Below are 25,496 nucleotides of genomic sequence, written 5' to 3' on the forward strand. Positions count from 1 at the left end.
TCACACTAAATTACCTTTTGTAAAACTGAACAGACTTTGAAGGAAACATTTAATCCCACACAAAATTGCCATAGTCACACTATTGCGTAGAAACTAAATTATGGTCCAACAATCGTACCTGGAATTCATTACAAGCAATTTGACTGCGATTTTGTTTTGGCATTGACAGTGTATTATATTCCTTTGGCTCAATTTTGATTCGTTGTGGCCGATATTAGCGAGTTTTTCCAGGCACACATTTTATCATGTTCATGTGGTGCTTATTTGATCTTGGGGATAAACAAGAACACTGAAGCAGGAGTTTGCTTCTCCTGTGTCTCTCAAGTTTAAATTTATAGCAAAAATAAAATTGAAAGTTCAGGGACAATCCTTATAGCCATAATTATAACTATGATCTTGGATAAAGACACAATGCTCAAGGCTAACAGATATTGAAAGATAGACGCGCTACTTAGAGTAAGAAAGTGTCAAAATTATATCGTTTCATCTGGTCTAGTGTTTGGTCTGAAATAAAAGGAACACATAAATTTTACCTTCATTTCGTAACATATAGGACCTCATTCTGACCAAGTTGTAGAATATAAAACCAATTATAAACAACTTGTTTGAATCATTTGACCCCGCGAACTAGGTTTTGATTTTACATAAACCGAATGCTGTTTGGCAAATATTCATTTCAAAAGTAAATATCATTTTATAGAGTCTTTAAATGCATACAATAACAGAGAAAAAATCGTTTCAGATTACAAAATGCAATGAACATAACAAGTTTATAAGTGCACCATCGTGAAATATAACCTTTGGTACCTTTTCGGTGATATATTGCAATTGACACAATTTCCTGTCTATGTATGAACGATATAAGATATATGTTTTTCCGATTATAAATACCAGGTAAACAATATCGAAACGTTGGCAATGTCAAAGACCATCAACGAGGCCCTGGCAGTTGGTTTTTTTATCAATCAATTTGGCGGCTAGTGTATGAACAAGGAAATGTTGACGAAGCTCGGATTTTTTATCAAGTTAACTATGCAGCCAATGATTGGTCTTCAGACACAATAAAACAGAGAACACTATTAGGGGAGTGGTATTTGAAAACTAATAATCTCAGTTAACGAGCTGAAATAGAATTATAGGGACGATTTATCCTTTCGTCTGCCACAATAAAAGAACATATATCATAATTAATATAACGTTTGAAAATAAACTTAGCGTTTGAAGGCATTGAATCATTAAATGGACGTTGCTTTAACTCCGCACCAATCCGCCAACTGAATTTTGAATCAGGTGCAATATATCACATATCATAGAAAGCGAGTGCCGAATGCAGCGATTTGGCGTACCTTTCGGCATAAAACTAACTAATACTAACCCGCAAAACATCCATACATATACTGTTTGCATGGGTTAACTTCAACTACGCTCACAAGAATAGCCAGGTTACAAACGAAACTCTATGAAAAGTTCAAATCGTCGAAGCCGTTGTTAAGACGGTAAAAATTATGGTCTCTTCGGTGCAAAATGGCATTACAACCAGACTTAGTTTGATAGATTGACGATCACATTTGGCTAAGTTTATTCGCAAATGTCGGAAGCCAGACCAGTCGTAATTCGTCAAGACCCAATGCACTTGTTAAAGCAATATCCGATTTTCAAGAATCATCAAAATCCGAGGTCACGGCTGAATGGATTTACACAGATAATGCAAAGGTTATCAAATCATGTTGTTGTTGTTTACAGTGACAATGCGACGCTCTACCTGGTTTCCCCTGTCGAGCCTGGTCATACTGCTTATTGCGGGGACAGTCTGCTTCGTAGGACACTGCGAGTCCGGCAAGAAAAACCTTACCTTCGTCAGTGGTATCTTATTTGTTTTAGCAGGTACGTCTATAATGTATATCATGTTTTAAAATTATGTTTTTGGAACGAATGGTTAACTGGAAAGTTATAGGTTATTTAAATTTGTATGTCATTCGTTGTAGCAGCATATATACGTGTACATGTGATTTCCTTTCCACAGAACTTACATTGATCCAGTTAATAGATAATAGTTAAGCATGTTTTAAGGGCCGGTCACAATGCAAAAGTGGGTGGGGAAGGTCAAAAACTGAAACGTTTAAAAAGTTCATGTTTAATTCAGTTTTGAGAAACGATCTTTGGTGTCATGTTTTGGGGTAGTAAGGAGTTGAACAACTTTTACAAAAGAAGATTTTATCAGATTTTGGATCAAAAAGCATGCACATTATTTCGGAAGAGTCTGTCGACATTTTTTCTTCGTTTTTATATCAAAATACCCCAGACTACATACTTAACACTGTTCTGAGCGTTCTTGATGATATCTTGGCAAATAAGAAAGTTATACAGAAAAAATATTTTAAAAAGTAGATGAAATTTATTTTCGGGTTACAAAAATGCATATATCTTTTTAAAATAGCTGCAATCAACACAAAGCCCCAAGACAATGTTGATTGGGCAGTTCCGATAAATTTGACTCATGTACATATTCTTTTTGTATGAAGACATTTCCGGGAAACCGTAAATGCCTTTTGATTTGAAATCTGATAAAATGTTCTTTCGTAAAAAACTACTAATTACAGCGTCACATGTTGCAATGGATATATATGAATCATACTTGTTCAATAGTGAACCTCAAATCTAAATAGAAATTGATTGCTTTAACATTTAAAATGTTGGTCCTTTAAACGACTTTTGCATCGCTGCCAGCCCTTAATAATATACAATATACGTTTAACCCTCACTGTGTGCAACTTTGTGTTTCAGGGTTGTGCACTCTAGTTGGGATAATTCTTTACATAGGCAGTATTACAGAAGAAGTGGGAAACAAGCCAAAAGTTTCTTTAGAGGACGTGCAATTTCTATATAATTACGGATCTTCGTTTATGATGGCAGTGGGCTCGTTTGCTTTGACTGAGATGTCGGGTGTGTTTTCTGTATACCTGTATATAACTAGGTACAAAAACGCCCAAAAGAAGAAAAGACTACAAGCACTTAAGTCTGAGGCAAATGCGAATGACAGAAACAACCAACACTGGCGTCACAAACGTTCGCGCCCACAATCACGTGATCGATCTCAGTCACGTGAGAGATCACGAGACACCTCACTGAGTAGATCTGAAAGTTACTACACATATACACCTATTTCTGAAACTACATGTGCATCGCATGAGCTATCAAACTACTCATTTCCAAATGATACATCTAGGAATGCTTTGTCAACGACCACTATAGCTGAAACTCATGCGCCTAGGGAAAACCTGTATTCTTCATCAGCAGACTACCTTAGGAAGACGACGCCCGTATAATGACAGTGTTTCTATGAAACAATGATATAGTTCAAACTTGGTGCCATCATATAAAAGTTCAAAACTTGGGTTTCTGAACGCATGTGAATGTAAATGTGTGTAGTGCTTGGTACGTTTAGGGAGTGCTTAAAAATAACCACATGATTTATTGATTTGATTAGAGACATTATCATGATTTTTTATAGTAGATATGAATATCTAATAGCAATATAAATTTAGGTAAGGTTGTATAAATGTAAATAGCATTTTAGTCTATTTATTGGTGTTTTGCTTTGTTAATTTTCAGATTTTCAAATACTTTTTTGATTTGTGTTAATGTTAATTTGAGGAGGCTCATTTTAGTGTTGTACTTTTTTATTCCCTTAAATTTTTGAATAGCGAACACGTCAATGTTCTACAGAGATTGATATATTTAGGTATAAACAGAATGTGCCATATAGATACAATTGTAACATTTGTCATTGTTAGTGTATGAACTTCATTCTAGTCCTTGCCAAAATCGCTTTTTGTATTTTCGCCAAAAGATAGTTATGAATATCTGTTCACACGTCATCCACATTTCCACGAGAACTATTTTCTTGTATACACCAAGTATTGGTAGTGATGCTTTATTAATTATTATGTAACATGCAATATTTTGTTATGTATAAGAAAGTGAATTAGTTTAGTGTTGTACATAAAGGAACCGTGTCGTTATTTTTTCAGAAATGTATGTTAATAATTATTTTGATTTAAATTGCAGACCTTTATAGTATTTTGTTCCACATCGATAATGACTAGTAAAAGTATTTTTAAAATAAAGAAATTCGAATAATGCACTATAAAAACAGTTAAAATGAGAATGAAAAAGTCAATAGATTGACACTTGTATGATGTGTTCACCGTTTAAAGGTAATTCCAACCGTAGTTAAGGAGAGATTAAAACCTTTAATGTTCATAGAACAGCACTAAGATTTTGAAGGAATTAAAAAAAGGAAATCTTGGTTAATTTTATACAATTTCCCGCTTGGGTGATGAACATAAAATAGTGTAATATCCGATTTATTTCTACAATTTATGAATATCTCTTCATATGGATCAAATAATTATTGCAAGAACTACTTTTATGTATAAAACATACTATATCATGTTTAAGTGAATTTTCACAAGTTAAGTAATTTATATTTCTGTCAAAAAGTGGTCTAAATGGAAATTTCTGACAAAATTATTTTTCTCGAAACCTTTCTGTACATCAATCACAATGTTTTGATAATTAAAACATGTCAAGGAATTGTTGCTTGTTTGCTATACAAACTTTTGTCTCAATTGCTTAGTCATGTTATCAAAGTCACGGACCTATAAACCGTTCATAGGTTCTCGATATATTGAGTTGTTTTTCAGAAGACCAATGTCTATACATCAAAGGTAAAGGTCAAGGTTAGAGGTCAAATGTTTGATCTGATCTTTATCTGGGCTGTATCTTGACTATGCATTATAGGATTCTCAAAAAAACTTGCCATGGAAGTTCACACAAGAACACAAGAAAAAATTCAAATGGGTTTCAATGTTAACCTGAATAAAAAGATGTGCCGAGTGTTTCGAGCCACCGACCTCCGGATTATGCATGAGTTAGCTTTATTTTGTTTTCGCATACTATGAATAATCGGGTTCAAAAGAAACATAATTGACTTAGATATTTGCGATTTTTACAACGGCTGAGGTTGGAATTACCTTTATACTAAACCCATCGTTTTATATTTTTTATTATATTTTCGGTACGTGGATTAAACAGAGCAACATCAAAATACATAAAAATATGATATTGATTTAAACGATTAAATAGGAAAGTAACATGCAAACAACAACTTTTCTACATTAAGTAAATTGCAATTGAAGATTAATTTATAGTGGTATGTAACGAAGGGGTCTTATAAGCTGTCTGTAAAAACAACTCTACTGGCTATTAGACGCATGTTAGTGGAAGGAAAAAGTTCTGTGTTTTCGCTTATTTATTAAAGTAAAAATCCATTTATATGTCTCAGTATGCACACTGTACATGCATTCATTTTTGCTCATGTTTTGGTTATACGAGACTTTCATTACATTTCATTTTGTGCGAGACCTCCCCATGCCCCTGATTATGGCATATCTGTAAGATTTGTACATGGTTTGCTTCAGATCCAAACTCTTTATTGATATTGAAATCAAGTAAACTATAATATTGATTATAAAAAATTGAAGCGTTGTGTTTACTTAATGACATTTGTGAGACAATACGCTTACAATGGTATAAACAAGTAAATGTTGACTAGTTGCAAGAACCACATAACGTTTCCTGTATGCATATGCACTTACGGCGTTCTTGCATTAGAGCGTTAATTGTGGTTTAGATCTGTTTCCGCACCGTCTATTGCAGCTAGTGTAATCGAACAGCCAACAGGTTCATCAACATCTACCTACCTCTCTATGGACAGGTGCTGCTGTTATCAATCATGATCAGTTATTTACGGTGTCACGACATTCGGGGCTTATGGGTTTTATTGGCATCAGGGTTAGGGGCTTTTTGCATAGTTTTCTTTATGAAAAACTTTATATTAATATATGTTTATGTTTCATAAAAACACCTATATGATCTAGTTTGTAAGGAAGGGAAATCTTCATAAACCATAAGTGTCCGTACGTCTTCAAACGTTCGAGGGGGAAATTGAACAAGGACAAGAAAAGGTCCGTGTATTGCTTCTGTTGTTAATGTTATACACATGTCCTGTACAGCATTTTTACAGCATGGCAATGGCAAATACACGGCTATTGAACCGTATAGTTTATTGTGAACTTATGTACTTATTTACAAACAAATTTACATGCAACAACATTTAATATTTAAAAATGATAAACTTAGAATGGTTAATACGGTCAGCTGAACAAGTTAACGATGGAACGACCGACCCGGGCTTTGATTACCCCGCTCGTAAAGCGCTACAAGGGAGATGTCCCCGCAACAGCGCCGGTCAGGGGCCATGTTTACGTACAGTCACAAGTCTAGGTTCAGACGGAAGTGGCAAAACTGCTAATCTTCATTTCATTGCAACTTTCCTTCTAGTTGAGTTTTGGTGATGATGTATACTGAATTGTATTACTACTATTCGAAGTTGTTCAATAATTCACTTCTATCTTATTAAAACGAATGTAATAAAGATGATTATTCTTAATTTAATCGAAGTGCATTTCTGAGCCTTAGTCTAGACTTGGACTTAAGACTGTTCGTAATCATGGCCCCAGGAGTTTCGTCATATGAATTACAGCAACAGGACGTTAGCCCTATTAGAAGGGGATTGGCGACCCGCCCCCCCCCCCATAAACTATGCCTCAAATAGAGGGTAAGAAACTGTGACTCGTAACGAATTCTACGTAGGTGAGTCAGCATAACATGGAATAAAAGGACAACTCAATTTAAATGGTAGATAACTAGGACAACATAAACACAACAGTGATCAGAAATTTGGAACTTTAACAAACAATAGAATATGAAATGAATGCCCTACATGTCTGTTTTGGGGTCATAGTTGTAGCAAATGGAGTCGGTGTATGATGTAATGTTCTGGTAAAGTGTAATGGTCAAGTCACCCAAACACTCGCAAACACTTCTGTTTTTCGTTTTAAGAATATTTTGTTTACTTCGCAGCATTGAAAATAACGGACCTACCCAACAAGTTTTATTCTAAGATTCGACTGATTGGACACGATTCTAATGTTGAAAAAAATTGACAAATATATTAAGCATTTTTTACTTCGTATTGACCTAAATCCAATAAGACTGCTTTTAAGATTGGATCGAAAATATCACCCTTATGCTAATTATCTAGCTTTTTACCTGACAGAACGATTATCAAACATGATCTCTCTAGATTTCATAAATGCGAATCTCGTGCCAAGGTTTGAAGTAAATTGGAAAGAAAACGTGACCTTTTCCGCCTATAAGGTTTTCTTACACGCTTTCCGATGAAATATAGTGATAGTTTTATCAGTTAAATAACAATCAAATTGATATTTTCACTGCAAATTAAGGTGTGAAAATATCAACTTTTAGAGCTACTTTTAAAATTCATTGTATTGACTACCTCTTGATTGTAATCGTAATTGAACTAAACATTAACTTTAGAAGGCAATTTTGCGACAAAGTTTAACGTAGGATGTGTACTAATAAATTGTGGGATTGGAGTGTCAGCATTTTCTCAAAAAACTAACACACTGCAATTTTTCTTAACCTGGCATGACACAAATTTAAGATCAACCTAGAGCTACATATATGAATAACAAGTTTCATTAACACTGGATAAAAATGTAGCCTCTGGAGTTTGATAAGTGTTTCGAATACTTACCCATTAATAAAATATCTGACTAAACATATTTTGACCTAGACGTCATGGAACAAACATTCTAATTAAGTTCCACGAAGACTAGGTAAAGACGCGTCATCTGGTGTCCATAAGCGCACGTTAATAACCCGCGGCGGACAGTTACCGATCAGAATACCTCCACATTATGACTTTGTGTACATATGAGCTGAAAGAAAATGGGAAATAGCAACCTCATGGAACGTTTATTATCTAATAGTGATCGACCATCAAAGTACAATTCAACGTGATGTTGTTTCCTAGCTGTAACGGTTAATCTAATTTTATCATGTGCTTCAGTCATAAAAGATTGCGGACATCCGACATCCCAAATCACGAACTGGGCTCGTCGTATGCAAAACGTGACAATAAGGAGGTGCCAGGAGCAATGTCAACTACTTATGCTGTACAAAAGTCCGCATTGTGCGGAACATTTCTTCTAACGCAATAACAATTCAGCCATAAAGGGTGGACATGAAAAGTGAACATAGGTCAACATGAAGGATTTACAAGAAAGGTGTACATGGTCCATGGTTAACATTCAACGCAAAAGTGAACGTTGAAAAACGTTAGTTTATACGAAATTATTCTATCTCGAGAATGACGAAAGCAGATCGATTATAGAATCCCACTCTGTGCAGAAACCATTACTAGTGCCCATTTCGAGTGGTCGTAAGAAAGGACCCCTGGTGGGGATCGAGCCCACAACCTCTTGGATGACAGGCGGACATATATATCACTAGACCACTCCCACCTGGTCCGGTAAAACCAATATAGTTCTTTGCCCAAGGGTATAACATACCTTGTGACCATGGACTGTCATGTTTATGATTGGTTATGATCAATTTTACTTTTAGGTACAAAAATGACCTATTGTTGTTGTTTGTCGTGTGTTCTTCTGTTGACTTTTATTTGACCACATATTATTTAAACCTTTCTAAAACACAGGTCAAGTCTGGTTGGGATTCTTGTCTGGCCATGCCATTAGATCAATGAAGATGCTGCTTATCTTCTGTACGGAATATGGCTTACATTCCGTTCTAAAAGATTACGACAATTTTAAATCTAGTTCGACTTAAATTAATGTGCTATGAAAGGACTCTAGGTTAAATATTGGAAAACACAAGAACCGGCGCTTCCCTCTTGAGGCCGTACATTATTAAGGATTGATCACATGTTTTCTCGCGTTTAAGATGTAGGGAGGCAGTAGGGCACGCGAGTCAATCTAAAACACAAGAGTTAAAGTGTATAATACGGCGGACAATATTGCTGATTGAGTAACAAGTGGTGAAAATGTCAAAGAAACTACAGGGCATTCCAAAGCCCCCAAAATCTTGATATAGACAGTGCACACGTTCATAAAAATTGCCCTTTGGATAAACAAACAGTTGACTATAGTGGAACATGTAGCATCTTAAGAAGGCTTCCTATTTTTGACCCTGTGACCTAGTTAAAAAAAATACCATGCTCTGAAAAGACAGTCATTCACATAAACTGCATACACTTCAAAGGACAAAGTACTTTCCTAACAAAAGATGCACATACATACATGTACTAAATAATGAGTTTCTATATAAAATTGTTGAACACTGTAATAGCAAGATGAACAATAGTTTTGCTGAGCTCAAACTCAACAAGTTTCTACAGACTACTGTTGAGTGACACAATGGTGATTGCAACTGAAAAGTAGATGCCAACTACGATCTTTCATGTACTTCTATGGCTTGCCCCATGGCAACTGTATCCAGCATGCAGTTGTTCCAGTAATAAAACCATTTGAGGCTCAAGACTAGGGTATCATTTACTCAGACAGACAGATAGATAAAAAGATCAGCAACAGCAATTCCAACTTATCGCCTTCATTGTCAGTATAACCCAAGGGGTATAACTTTAAAAGCAGAATATAAGATTTGCTGGGTAGGGAACTTTCATTTTTTTCATTATAATTTTAAGTTCCGTCACCGACAAAATCTCTACATGAATAATTCAAATGTATATTTTGTACATTTTGGTTCCATTTGTATGTCTATAATAAATCAAACTACAAACAATTATGAATAAAATTGTTTAATACATTTTATACTACAACACTCTTAACACTTACACATGTACTGTCATGGCACCTATTAAACGTAAATTTCACGAGTTGCTCCGTTTAAATGGTTTATCATTTTCATCAATGTCCTCCTGGGATACGGTGCCAGGTCTTATATTGGCCAGTATCTCAATAGCGGCCCTGTATCCTGACTGCACGGCCCCTGACATGTAGCCAGCCCATACGGTCGCAGTCTCCGTACCAGCCAAGTGGATACTAAAATAATTTGTAGTGCAACAGAAAAAAGGAGACAAACACCTTCTTTTTACATGTGTTATGCAACGTACATGAACATGTTTTCTGAATATAGAAATGGCGAGAACTATGTTTTCATATTCACCTAAAATATTGGACTTACAACACAGCATTTCATGTAACTGACTATCACTTCATGAATTAACATTTTTTAATGAGGAAATAGAACTCCATTTTGCCGTGATTACATTTTATAATAATACACTCAAAGCATGATTAAAAGTTCAGATTCTACAAAAGTAATGATGGCATGTGCTGTTCCTTACTTTCCCATTGGTTTCCTCAAACAATCAGCGTAATACTTCATGGCCCCTGGTGCAGCGGTGCAGACTGGTCCCCCCTCACAGAACGGTTCCTCGTCCCAGTCCTTCTCTCGACAGTCTACATACTCATTAACCCGGGAACCGAAAAACTGGGACAATGTCTCCAGTATGGCTTTGTGGCGAACCTCTGCCTTAAAGTTTGGATGTAAATGCCAGTATTACTATTTTTCAGTTGGAAATTGTAATCAACTTATGCACCATTTTACAAAAATCCACAATGTACTAGTCCAAATGCTGTTGTTATTGCATAAAAAGAGCTGCTTCTACATCAATTCCAGCTGAATCAACATTTTCTCACCGATAAGTGAGAATATATAAGAACTATAAGAATATATCATTTCTATTTATAGCATTATTTAGCACTATTGATAAACTATTGATAAAATGAACTGATTTATTTTAAATAACTAACTGTTTGCTGCCTCCATTCAACAGCCTGAGCCCCTGTAACAAAAGTCACCAATGCTGGGTCACCATTGGCTGAAGTGTCATCAAATGTAAAGCACAAGGGGCCGCAAATGCAGCCTGCCCCCGCTGTCCAGGGGCCACCACTCGTCACACTCTCACCAGAGTACCCTTCCTCCCGCCAGAACGCCTGTCAAATGACATACGTTCATTGGAAGTTTTCATTTTAATTTATAACATAAATATTTTAAAAATGGATTTTTTTTTAACAGAGTAAAGGGAGATAAAAAGGCTTACAACCGTAAACTAGAGAATGCTTAAAAAAACGTTTGTCTCCCCCATTGTGTGGTCGATGCTGAGGAATAATCAATGATTGAGAAGAATTTTATAATTTTAGACAGCAGACGAACCAACAGTGACCTAGATCTTTGACCTACTGATCTTAAAATCTGGCATACTATCTTGTGCGAAACCATTTTTCAGCCTAAGGTCGCCACCTAAAATCAGTTTTTTAAATAAAGGTTACCGCGGACTTAACTTTTGACCTACTGATCTGAAAAAGGGGTCATCCACTAGTCATTAAAATCTCAAACAACAAGTTTGAAGTTCCTGGAACCAAAGGATTGTATATTATTAAGCGGAAACCACTGCTTTTTCACCTCATGGTCACTGGATCACCTTTGACCTACTGATATCAAAATCAATAGGAGTCATTTACTAGTCAGGACAGTAACCTGCCGATCCAAGTATGAAGTTCATGGATGCAAGCACTCTTAAGTTATTGAGCAGGCACCATTTTTGATGGCGTAATGACAGCCAATGAATCCTCATCACTAACATGTTAATGTCACCATGACCTTGATCTTTGACCTACTGATCTCAAAATCAATAGGCCTCATCTACCTGTCATGACCAACTGACAAACCAATTATGAAATTCCTAAATCTAAAGGATCTTCAATTATTGAGCGAAAACATGATCTCAAAATCAATAGGGGCCATCCACTGGTCATGACCAATCAGCATACCTGTTCAGGCGGTCTATAGTTGTTGAGCATAAAACAAAGTGTGATGTACGAACAAATGGAGAGACACTGTCACAGGGCAAAAAAGTCTCCCACAGGAATGGGGGAGACATAATTACTCTAATGGAAATGGAGAAGATTTGCTGCAATGCTTTCTCATACCATTTTGTATGTGAAAATGATTTTCACATAATTTGCCATAGGCATTCGTTTGTAAAGTTCCCTTTTTATAGTTGGCAAAGGTGGCTCCAATGTCAGTTTTCCTAGAAAAACAACAACAACATCAGTAATTCTTTAGATTGTTTTCTAGTACAGTTAAATTGGACATTATAAAATGATGTAAGGATATTAAGATAAGGAATAGTTTAAGTTTTGAGGCCAATTCTTAAGCTCTTGTACCCTGTTTACTCGATACCTTTTTAAGGCCTCACATCCTAAGTACTCATTTCTCCATAGAAATAATCTGTTGAGAAATACCACAATAATTTTTTGTAAATAAATATTATCCCAAGGCTGCATTTACCAGTGGGTTAACTATCTCAAAAAAGCAATGATGAAGTTACCAATCTGGTTAGGTGGCACAGCCAGGACAACCTTCTTGCAGATATAAACATTGCCATGACCTGTCTCCACTGTTACGGTGTCTACAGCCTGGCTGATACTGGTCACCGGCTCACCCAGTCTCACACTGTTTCCTAGGGCGCCCGCCATCTTTAGGGATATCTGCTGAGTACCACCCTGTCACATGGTAAATATAAGTAGTTACAATGTAAGGTATCTTGCCCCTGGATGATACTGGTCACCAGCTCATTCACTCGCTCACGGTTTCCTAGTGCATCCGCCATCAGTATCTGCTGAGTACCACCCTGTCACATGGTAAATATAAGTACAGTCAAAACTTGCCGGCTTCACATCGCATGGCTTGATATCCTCGTTGGCTCGAACTGGATAAAAGGACCAATTTTTTTATTATATGTTTACATAAAATTCGATCGGATGGCTCGATATTTAACGAGTCGCTATTTCTCCACGCTCGATTTTCGCGGAAAAAAAATCCACACTAGTTACTTACTGGTCACCGGCTCACTCAGTCTCACAAAGTGTCTAAGGGCCATCAGCAGGGATACCTCCAATCAATACAATTCATAAAGGATATGTTAAAACAATAATCATAGATGACACACATGGGACAAGATCAAGTTTCAACATATACATTACGGCAAAGGCAAAGTATTGCGCAATAAAGACTGCCTCGCATGTCATAGAATACACTTCAAGCAAGCTTAGAATTTCAACCTTTTACTTGTTTTATATTGTCTGTCCACTACTATACCAACCAAGAGCTACCTGTATAGTGTATTCTTGTGCAGTATAGGGTGTGGCCTCGGTGAGCTGTTTGAGACCCCCAGCAGAGGACACGTATGTCAGAAAGTAGAGCATTGAGATATCATGTGCCTCTACACCAAGGGTACTTCGTACTGCTATGCACATCAACTCTTTCGATTCTGTAATATAGAGACTACATGAAGATATAACACGAATTTACAAGCAGTGTTAACATTTCATTTACACTGCATATGAATGTTATGAAATTCCTTCATATTTTGTTATTAAGTTTCGTAATGGTTTCCTTAAATACTTAAAATAAAAGGTTGACTTTTGCAATGGTGTCATCCTTAAATTTTCCTAATTTGCTGTTTTTTTTTGTAATTGGTGTTTGTTAACCTTAAATTATCTTTGGCGGACTGTACACACTAAAGTTTCTACTCACCAGCCCTCCAACATGTGTTGTTCAGGTAGGTTTGGAGGGTCATTTGGTCAAACTCTGGCCCACGTTTGTGGCTGTATGGGTCATTTTGGTCAACCTCTCGAGCTAGGCTGTCTAACTGTTAGGTTTAATAAACAGTACAGACAAAAACAAACTTAACCAAAACGTAAGAAAATGACATACAAGTCTTCTAACCATATATCTTCTAACATATATTCTACACATACATAGCGTTTTGCAAACCTTGCTCTCCACACATTTGATCAGATTTGACATGAATGTCAAAGAGTATTAGGATAATAATGCAAGACCATGTAAATCTTTTATTGAATTCTTAAATAACTAACCTTTTTCATGGTTCTGTCAAGATCTAGCAGGTCCAAAAGAGGTAATGTGGGAATATCTGACGCATAACTCCTGACAGAGTTGTCTTTTCCTATTTGCAGGAATTTCCTCCCCTGGATACACTGCTCGTGGGTCTTCAACCCAAGCTCCCCAACGAGCCTCATTATATGTGGTTGGCACCTGGCAGACCAAAGGCAGAACATTCAAATGTAGATAACAATACAAGGGCTTGTACCATGTTCGAGAGTGTGTTTTTGTGTTTATACATTAACTGCGGAGCTACACCATGCCTTTACTGTAGTGCGGAACAATTACAGTGCTTTTCACTCATACTCGTGCTAGTTATTTAACGTTGTCATTGACAACATGGTTCAACACAGTTACGTCACCCACTACTCTCAAAATTGAAACTATACAATAATGCCTTTATTATGTGACTGCATTTAATGAAGTAAACTACAAGGAACATTTTTAAGAACTGTTCTGCCTAGCATCGAGAGCATACCTGCCAACCCAATGAGCACCAAGATCCCAGGTGTTCGTGCCATCATCAGTCTTCAGGGGAACTGACAAGGTCCGCCCACCAACTCGATCAGAAATGACAAGCGAGACACGCAATTTCATAATTAAGAACTGTTTCATAATATATGTATGTCTTACATGAAAAGGAAACATGATCGATTTGTTATTAATTGAGATATCTCTATTCATAGTAAGTATATGTACGATCCTTTTTCAACACTTTAAACTATAAAATAAGGTAAGCAAATCATGAGTACATTTTATAATTTAAAAAATAATTACATGAGTACCTCACCTAAACAGTATCAAAACATAATTTCTATAAGTTGGCAATCATACTCTAAGGTTAAACATCCCGAACGATGGAAGAAATTATTATTATTATTATGCACCAATAAAAAGTCTGGCAGTATTAATGCTCTACCAGCAAAATTGATCTTAGCCGAGAAAAACTTACCCTTGCCTTCCAAGATGACAATGTTGAGTGTTTCATCCTTCTTCAGCAGGTACCTGGCACACGACAGTCCCGCTATACCTGCACCCACTATCACCACATCAACCTCTTTTGTTGACATGTTCTATAGTTAGGCCTTTAATAGCCGCAGGTCCAAAACATGTGCTTTAAACCTTGGCCTTTGCGTTCAACTTGATAGATATTACAAGATCATCAGAAACAAGTAACTTTATATGTATATTATGATATTCAGCACATTCAGAAAGAAAGATAGTGAATCGCAGATCAATTTCCCTTTAATTATCCATATGTAGGAAAATAACCTTATTGTTTATTTCAAGATAACATTAATATTTATCATATTCTACACAAGATAGTGCATTGCTAACTTAATTCTAAACTGAAAGTACAAGGGTCAAGGTTTAATACACATGTAGAATTTACAAGCTTTAAAGGGAGATACAAAACAAAATATAGTACTCTTATCTTATAAGAGTTATCTTTCATAATTCAAAGGTGGTGAACGTTTGTGCCATCTGTCTCTTCCTTTCATCATTAGTATGCACTGACCAATATTCTCAACACTTGCGCTCTATATGCATGGGAATACCTTACAATCTACATATATAGTACAAGGGCAGACCTTACAAACTGTATAGATACACGGGCAGACCTTACAAACAACATGGGATGCATAGGCAGACCTAACACACTGTATATTTGCACCTTAATATTTTAATCTTACAAACTTGTATAAATACATGGGCAGACCTTACAAACTGTAAAGATACATGGGCAAACCTTACAAACTGTAAAGATACACAGGCAGACCTTACAAATTGTATGAATGCGTGGGCAGACCTTACAAGCTGTATAGATGCAAGGGCAGACCTTACAAGCTGTATAGATAGATGCAAGGGCAGACCTTACACACTATAATGATGCAAGGGCAGACCTTACAAGCTGTATAGATGCAAGGGCAGACCTTACAAGCTATACAGATGCAAGGGCAGACCTTACACACTATAACGATGCAAGGGCATACCTTACACACTGTACAGATGCGCGGGCAGGCCTTACACACTGTACAGATGCGCGGGCAGGCCTAACACACTATATAGATGCAAGGGTAGACCGTACACACTATATATAGATGCAAGGGTAGACCTTACACACAATATAGATGCACGGGTAGACCTTACACACTATATAGATGCACGGGTAGACCTTACACACTATATATAGATGCAAGGGTAGACCTTACACACAATATATATAGATGCAAGGGCATACCTTACACACAATATATATAGATGCAAGGGCATACCTTACACACTATACAGATGCAAGGGTAGACATTACACACTATATAGATGCAAGGGTAGACCTTACACACTATATATAGATGCAAGGGTAGACCGTACACACTATATATAGATGCAAGGGTAGACCTTACACACTATATAGATGCACGGGTAGACCTTACACACTATATATAGATGCAAGGGTAGACCGTACACACTATATATAGATGCAAGGGCATACCTTACACATGTATTGATGCGCGGGCAGGCCTTAAACACTGTATAGATGCGCGGGAAGGCCTTAAACACTGTATAGACGCGCGGGCAGGCCTTACACACTGTATAGATGCGCGGGCAGGCCTTACACACTGTATAGATGCGCGGGCAGGCATTACACACTGTATAGATGCGCGGGCAGGCTTTACACACTGTATAGATGCCCGGGCAGGCTTTACACACTGTATAGATGCCCGGGCAGGCCTTACACACTGTATAGATGCGCGGGCAGGCCCAACACACTGTATAGATGCGCGGGCAGGCCCAACACACTGTATAGATGCCCGGGCAGGCCTTACACACTGTATAGATGCGTGGGCAGGCCTTACACACTGTATAGATGCGCGGGCAGGTCCAACACACTGTATAGATGCGCGGGCAGGCCCTACACACTGTATAGATGCGCGGGCATGCCTTACACACTGTATAGATGCGTGGGCAGGCCTTACACACTGTATAGATGCGCGGGCAGGCCCAACACACTGTATAGATGCGCGGGCAGGCCCTACACACTGTATAGATGCGCGGGCATGCCTTACACACTGTACAGATGCGCGGGCAGGCCTTACACACTGTATAGATGCGTGGGCAGGCCTTACACACTGTATAGATGCGCGGGCAGGCCCAACACACTGTATAGATGCGCGGGCAGGCCTTACACACTGTACAGATGCGCGGGCAGGCCTAACACACTGTACAGATGCGCGGGCAGGCCTTACACACTGTACAGATGCGCGGGCAGGCCTTACACACTGTACAGATGCGCGGGCAGACCTTACACGTTGTAGAAGCAGCTGATGATTTCATACATTATTGAGTATAGCACTGTCACTATATACATTGACAACAAATTCATTACCATTCATATTTCTTTTATTTTCAATTTTATAATAACAATCATAATGTAATTTGGAAATAAACGACATTTCATTTAAATAACATATTGGTCCAGTCACTGAGAGGTGAAATAAATTAAAGTAAGGTTATTACAAATCTAATTATAACAATCATTACAATTTATCATTGTTCTTCTGAAAAAAAAGTTTAATTAGAGCCGCTTATAAATAAGTAAACGCATCCAATAATAGGACATGCACTTCAGTGCGGTACAAATGACAACTGTTTCGAGCTATACAAGATTTTAATTTATTAAAGGTAGTTTATAAAAAAAAATATCGTTGAAATAAAATTGGTATTGCACTGTTTCAATCAGTCAATTTGATATCATTGACTGGTTTAATTTAATTTAAGCCTATTCTCATGTCCTTATCAACCAAGTCATTTCCGAAATGATGTTACTTTTGCATACAAATTTGCGCGCTTTTCTCAAAACATACAATTAAAAATTATTTTACACACATTTTAGGTATATAACAAAAGGAAAAAAATGTTTGCTATAGTGTAAGATCTCAATATATTTCACCTCGTGAACCCCTAAAGTTAATATTTCACCAGATACTCGTGGAATATTGCCGTTGGTGTTCACACTATGTAATTAGTCTTATAGTGGCAACCTTAAACGAAAAGAAGAATACGGAGACTGAGATGTGTGGTCTTGACCTTTGATATACACACCCAAAAATCAATAGGATTCATGTAAAAATCATGATCGATGTGCAAACAATATTTAAAGACTCAGCCTACAAGGCATCAAAACTATTGATTACCAACGACAACGCTAACATTGTTAATGTGTATAATGCCATCGGTCAAAGTAATCTCTATGTGTTGGTCATGCTCTTCAGGCAACGAACAACCCTGGTTTATTTTAGTTTCACATAAACACTAGATGCTCTTACAGGGGGAAATATGTAGTATGTTTTATTCTGCCACCTGCATACAAATCGGTCCAACAGGGCGCCGTCTAAAACGTCGCATTTCAAATCTATACAAACGTTACTCTTCACTTACATGCTTTTGGCTAAGTTCACGACGAACCCGAGTTCCGACTAGAGTCATACGGGTTCCTCATGAACGGCAAGAGCTTTAACTCTGGTGACGTCATTTAACCTTTTGACCCTGACCATTTTCAACCCTGCTTCGACCGAGAGTCATCAGTGTTCCAAAATGTCGGAAAATGCTAAAAGTGGACTTCGGTGAGTACAACAATCAAAAATAAGATTCTCTGAGTTCAGTGATGAATTGATTTATAAGAGGGTAAGACGGGAAAATATTAGGATTGTTTAATTGGGAACGTGCAAATAATTGCGTACAGCAATTAAGAAATGGGCAAGTGAGCATCCTCATATCGATATACAGAAATAAACGTGGTTGTGGTTCGATTTATTTTTTCAGTGAAATATATTATTTTAACATTTCGAGGGTGTTTCATGATGTTAAAATGCGCTGGGCTGCAGGTTAACTGTATTTGAACGATTTCGAGACACTAGCCCGTTGACATTTCATTAACCCTAGTCAGGCATATTTCATTGTAAATTTATGAAATCTTCATAATGTGAAAATATTATATATACATTACTATCAGTGTAAAGATATAAAGAAAACAAACATTAAGGTATCAAGTGAATATCTTTCATTTTCTGTTTACAAAAAGGTACAAAGTGATGAATAATCTATGCAAAAATGTACCATATGACACATGGTACCTTTTTGCACATACGTTATGAAATAAAAATTTAAAAAATGTCATGCAACAAAGCGCCATTTGACACATGGTGCCTTTTTGTATTTTGAAAGAGAACGTACTCAAAAGTATTTATAAATAAAAATTGTTTACTTGGTACATTTTTGCACCAGAATGAATACACAATCCAGATGCTTATATCAAGTATCAAATATCTAATTATGGCCAGTTGTTTCCTCCATTTAGAGATAACAAGCAAAGAAAGTGTTAACAACGTAAGATGCAGTTAATTACTTTCATATCAGTTTGAGGAAGAAAACAAGCTCCACGTGATATATTCATAATGGCTACACCTGTAAATAAAAGTATGTTTTTCTTATTATGCTCAACATTTTAAATGCTATTATACCAATACAGCGATAGCTGATGAAACATGCTTGAAACAAAATAAGCACAATATTAATACAAATATGTTTATATTCAATATAGTTTGGTAACTTGTATTCTTCCGATTTCATCTAAAAGTGCTCATCTTTAACTTTTAGTTTCTTGACAAGATAGTTAGTATGTGTTACCAATTTGTTCGCAGAATGAAGAATCTAAACGGTCAGTTGAAAATGCTGATAAATACATGTCATTTTTGGCCAAACATATTGGCAATTCTAAAGAAGCGCTTCTTAGAGACGTTGATTTGTTGAAGACAAATGGTCAGTGGGATTTAGATATAGCAGATTTTGCTCCATTGGCAGTGGCAAACATTACAGAAAGCACTGTAAGAATGTATTAAACTTCAGTATCAACACCAGTCAATGAGATCAAACCTGAGCAAGCAATGAACAAAATCATTTGCCTCGCTTATTTAGCACTTCGTGGACAGAAACACTACGATGGAGTAAAATCTTATTCAAATGACGACAGGGATCATGTTGACATTCTATAAATAAACATAATTTCACCTCTTGTTGAATCAGACTCATATATCAATCATGATGAGTCACACAGTTCGACTATGCATATTGAAACCACCCCACACAAACAGGCATCATACCAAAGTCCAGAAAAGAATTTCAAGCAGAAAGATAAAATGAAAAATGGAAAAGAAACCTGAGAAAAAAAAAATAATAAAGGGAAAGAATAATTATCTGCAACTAGAAAAAGATTCGCAGCTAAAAAGGTTCAGGCTCATAACTGTATAAAATGTACGCTCAAATGTGGTGATAAATTTACAGAGGAACAAAGGGAAGGCATTTTTACACTGTATAACACTTTGGATAGTTATGAGCGTCAAAAGCAGTTCATTTGTGAAATGGTTGAAAGAGGCACACCAAGCTGGAAAGGCAAAGGAAAGAAAACAGTATCACAGAAATTCTTTCTCACACATAATGACAGAAAAGAACGTGTTTGCAAGGACTTTTTTTACCAGAACACTAGATATAAATAGGAAAGTAATATACTACACTCTAGCAATGAAAAAACATGGTTCATTCGCTGAGAGTGATAGAAGAGGGACCTCAAGTTCAGCCAACAAGCTAGATTTTGAAAGAGTCACCTTTGTCAAAAAACACATTGAATCTTTCCCAACGATGGAATCCCACTACAAACGCAAATCATCCAGAAAAGACTACTTATCGCATGAACTAAACATAAAGAAGATGTGGGATCTATACACAAAAGAATGTGAAAATACAATATCTCCTTTTACAAACCAACCAAGAGCTGTCACAGTATGTGACGAATGCCCCCGAATGTGACATTGACCTATGAACAAGGTCAGTACATGAAAAGTTAAAGATGAAACAAATACATATGGCAAGTTATTTTAAATTGCCTCTGAACATAAAAAAATACCACCCGTACTTAACAACCTACATTCTTATGTCCTTATATTCAGCATTTCATTGTGAATAAACACAAAGTGTATCTTTCACCTTAGAGGTAGGGACATGGGTCTTGCATGTGACACATCATCTGGTATGTCGAACACATGTGGCAAGTAATTTTAAAATCTGTCCATACAAGGGAAAGTTACAGCCAGGACACGACAACCTATACTCTATGTCCTTATATGCAGAATTCCATTGTGAATAAACACCTAAGTGTGACCTCGACCTAAGAGGTAGGGACACGGGTCTTGCACGCGACACATTGTCTTGGTATGCCGAACACATGTGGCAAGTTATTTTCAAATCTGTCCATACAAGGGAAAGTTACAGCCCGGACACGACAACCTATACTCCATGTCCTTATATGCAGCATTCCATTGTGAATAAACACCTAAGTGTGACCTTGACCTTGGAGGTAGGGACACGGCTATTGCACGCGACACCTCATCTTCGTATGCTGAACACATGTGGCAAGTTATTTCAAAATCTGTCCATACAAGGGAAAGTTACAGCCCGGACACGACAACCTATACTCTTATGTCCTTATATGCAGCATTCCATTGTGAATAAACACCTAAGTGTGACCTTGACCTTGGAGGTAGGGACACGGCTATTGCACGCAACACCTCATCTTGGTATGCTAAACACATGTGGCAAGTTATTTTAAAATCTGTCCATACAAGGGAAAGTTACAGCCAGGACACGACAACCTATACTCTATGTCCTTATATGCAGAAATCCATTGTGAATAAACACTAAGTGAGACCTCGACCTAAGAGGTAGGGACACGGGTCTTGCACGCGACACATTGTCTTGGTATGCCGAACACATGTGGCAAGTAATTTTTAAAATATGTCCATACAAGGGAAAGTTACAGCCCGGACACGACAACCTATACTCTTATGTCCTTATATGCAGCATTCCATTGTGAATAAACACCTAAGTGTGACCTTGACCTTGGAGGTAGGGACACGGCTATTGCACGCGACACCTCATCTTCGTATGCTGAACACATGTGGCAAGTTATTTTAAAATATGTCCATACAAGGGAAAGTTACAGCCAGGACACGACAACCTATACTCTATGTCCTTATATGCAGAAATCCATTGTGAATAAACACTAAGTGTGACCTCGACCTAAGAGGTAGGGACACGGGTCTTGCACGCGACACATTGTCTTGGTATGCCGAACACATGTGGCAAGTAATTTTTAAAATCTGTCCATACAAGGGAAAGTTACAGCCCGGACACGACAACCTATACTCTTATGTCCTTATATGCAGCATTCCATTGTGAATAAACACCTAAGTGTGACCTTGACCTTGGAGGTAGGGACACGGTTATTGCACGCGACACATTGTCTTGGTATGCTGAACACATGTGGCAAGTTATTTTAAAATCTGTCCATATAAGGGAAAGTTACAGCCCGGACACGACAACCTATACTCTATATCCTTATATGCAGCATTCCATTGTGAATAAACACCTAAGTGTGACCTTGACCTAAGAGGTAGGGACACAGTTCTTGCACGCGACACGTCGTCTTGGTATGCCGAACACATGTGGCAAGTTATTTTAAAATCTGTCCATACAAGGGAAAGTTACAGCCCGGACACGACAACCTATACTCTATGTCCTTATATGCAGCATTCCATTGTGAATAAATACCTAAGTGTGACCTTGACCTTGGAGGTAGGGACACGGTTCTTGAATGCGACACGTCGTCTTGGTATGCCGAACGCATGTGGCAAGTTATTTTAAAATCTGTCCATACAAGGGAAAGTTACAGCCCGGACACGACAACCTATACTCTATGTCCTTATATGCAGCATTCCATTGTGAATAAACACCTAAGTGTGACCTTGACCTAAGAGGTAGGGACACGGTTCTTGCACGCGACACGTCGTCTTGGTATGCCGAACACATGTGGCAAGTTAATTTAAAATCTGTCCATACAAGGGAAAGTTACAGCCCGGACACGACAACCTATACTCTATGTCCTTATATGCAGCATTCCATTGGGAATAAACACCTAAGTGTGACCTTGACCTTAGAGGTAGGGACACGGTTATTGCACGCGACACGTCGTCTTGGTATGCCGAACACATGTGGCAAGTTATTTTAAAATATGTCCATAATATTCTGAGTTATTGAGTCGGACGGACGGACTGACGGACGGACAGACGGACGGACGGTGCGATTTTAATATGCCCACCTTCGGGGGCATGAAAAGGATCAGTGTTCTTTGTGTACAATCTTCGAAAGAAGAAAGCAGGCTGGGACAATTGATGTCTCGGTGCAGCATGAATATGACGAACATCAAAAGATGAAAGATAGAGCGTGCGAAGAGAGATCTAAAGACAAAGATAGAGCCAGGGCAGACAGAGGCATTTATGTTGCTACATTTGAACTACAGGCTGTACTTACAACACCATGTTCTTTAGTCAATGAACTTTACTATTCAAGGAAACTATGTTGTTTCAACTTGACCATATATTATCTTGGTGACAAACAAGTTGTTTGTCATGTTTGGGATGAAACACAATGCAAAAGAGGATCATGCGAAATAGCAACTTTCTTCATGCTCTTGTGGAGGACAGAATCGAAATCAGTATGTAACTGTTGCAGATTCTACAAACAGACAACACTTTATATCTTTATCTTCTTGCATGCTGAGTATTCTTGGTCAGTCTGTTGGTTTACATTGCTTAGCGTAGTTCATAGTAAATAGTTAGAGCACACTTGTGTTTCTTAGTTATTATTTCACATTAGTGAACATTGAACACACGCACACAAAACAAAAGGAAAACAAAACAGTAACTGCATCATTGCTGTACACGTTCAAATTTGCAAATTATCAGCCAGGAATTTTAATTGTCAGGACACTCGCAAATGGAATGCGACTCAGTACATTGAACAGTAGAAGGGTCAAAGAAAATCACACCAGAGTATGTTTCATCACTGCATCATTATGGATGTATGTTGTCTGGAACCTAAAATATGTAGTTGATTAAAAGTTAAACTGTTTTCGAATTGTACTTCAACGCACCATAACCCAACGCAACAACTGGCGACGAGGAGCAGAACCAATGATTAAATACGGCAAACCTATGTTTAAATACAGAACAGGAAAATGGCGACGGTTGATGTTCTAGGAGTGGACAAATTTGATCCAAATGTAAACCCCACCCACTTAAGTCAAGCTTGGGTTAGATGGGAGCGTGCTTTCGATTTATTTGCAACGATGAAAGGGATAACTGATGCAAAGCAGAAAGAGCCTTATTGTTGCATAGTGCAGGACTAGCTGTTCAGGACAATTATTTTACTCTAACCGAGGTAGATGGGGACGATGAGTATGATACATGTGTGAAAACTTTGCGGAAACACGTGGTTATTTTCACTTATATTTTGCAATGGTAATTCATCAAATCCATATTTGTATACGTGTTACAGATATTTATACATAGTGAAATGATTTTATTTTGCATTCTCAATGTTTTGTTTTATCCAATACATGGCTTTTACTGTAGCTCGATGGTGAGCATTAGAATTATACAGTATTTAGATTTTCAGTCAAGTCATTTAGTCTCCATTTTGATCATTTCGGCCCCTAAAATTAGTAATTTCGCCCCCTTCCCCCTGTGATAAAATTTGGTTGATACTTGTATGAGCGACGATGGACCGCAGTTTTTATCAACTGAGTTTAATGAATTTGCAAACGATTGGGGATTTGAACATGTTACCTCATCTCCATATCACAGTAGGTCAAACGGCATGGCAGAGAAAGGTGTTCCGATCGCAAAGAAACTCCTGACTTAAGCCAATGAAACAGGCAAAGACCCGCACATATTTCTTTTGGAGTACAGGAATACACCATTAGAGTGTGGATATTTACCATCACAACTTTTTATGGGACAAAGAACAAAGTCCATTGTATTGCCAAAGCACGACTTCAAATCAAAGCTAAACACTATTTTGACAGACCACTAAGCAACTCACACCACTTCAGATAAATGATGCAGTAACAATTCAATCTGGAAAGAAATGTGTTCCAGGTAAAATTGTTTCAAAGCAAGGTGTGAGGTCATACAATGTACAAACACAGAACAGTGTAATTAATCGCCGAAATAGACAATTGTTAATCAAGACAAAAGAAACACTGTCCGATTTTGAACCAAATATCTTAGCAAACAAGTGCCCCAGATATGACATAGTACTGACAAACCGGCAAACAAGCAGCTCCCTTTTTACAATTGTAGGTCGTTAGCCAATACTCTATTGAAAGTCCTTGTAACATGGTCAGGGAGAGTTATGAAGCCAAGCACTCGTTATCAGAATGATCAGTACTTGACAGGCACATAGTATAAACAGATAATCACACGCTTCTGTGAAATTGTTATCTGAATAATTAGCAGATTAGATGAACATTAAATACGGTGATGGTCTAATAATATTGTGTTTTAGTTATATATTTGTTTTGACTTTTAATTTGGAAGATATTTGTAAACGAATGTTTATCATTAATTATCATATATTTACTAGTTATAGTACATACAAGT

At 37.4% G+C, this 25,496-nt stretch overlaps 2 protein-coding genes and 1 pseudogene across 2 annotated transcripts in view; 2 read left to right on the top strand and 1 right to left on the bottom strand.

Annotated features, from left to right (window-relative positions):
• Positions 1-5,471, top strand: part of LOC128221032 (voltage-dependent calcium channel gamma-5 subunit-like) — a 58,849-nt gene extending 53,378 nt beyond the window's left edge. The window contains exons 3-4 of the mRNA XM_052929438.1: positions 1,744-1,884; positions 2,785-5,471. Of these exons, the coding sequence (XP_052785398.1) occupies positions 1,744-1,884; positions 2,785-3,326 (683 nt within the window). The 3' untranslated portion in view covers positions 3,327-5,471. The remainder of the gene's footprint in view (positions 1-1,743; positions 1,885-2,784) is intronic.
• Positions 5,472-9,750: 4,279 nt separating this feature from the next.
• Positions 9,751-20,831, bottom strand: LOC128202685 (probable flavin-containing monoamine oxidase A). Its single transcript, XM_052903739.1, has 11 exons — positions 18,382-20,831; positions 14,895-15,081; positions 14,420-14,508; positions 13,917-14,094; positions 13,573-13,687; positions 13,149-13,306; positions 12,365-12,539; positions 11,964-12,064; positions 10,785-10,967; positions 10,316-10,503; positions 9,751-10,010 (listed from the first exon to the last, which is right to left on the bottom strand). The coding sequence occupies exons 2-11, from the start codon at positions 15,009-15,011 to the stop codon at positions 9,839-9,841; spliced, it is 1,476 nt and encodes a 491-aa protein (XP_052759699.1). The 5' UTR covers positions 15,012-15,081; positions 18,382-20,831; the 3' UTR covers positions 9,751-9,838.
• On the top strand, positions 19,686-20,805 carry LOC128202678 (uncharacterized; annotated as a pseudogene).
• Positions 20,832-25,496: the final 4,665 nt, after the last annotated feature.

This window comes from Mya arenaria, chromosome 2 (genome assembly GCF_026914265.1).
Source record: "Mya arenaria isolate MELC-2E11 chromosome 2, ASM2691426v1".
NCBI classification, from domain to species: Eukaryota; Metazoa; Mollusca; class Bivalvia; order Myida; family Myidae; genus Mya; species Mya arenaria.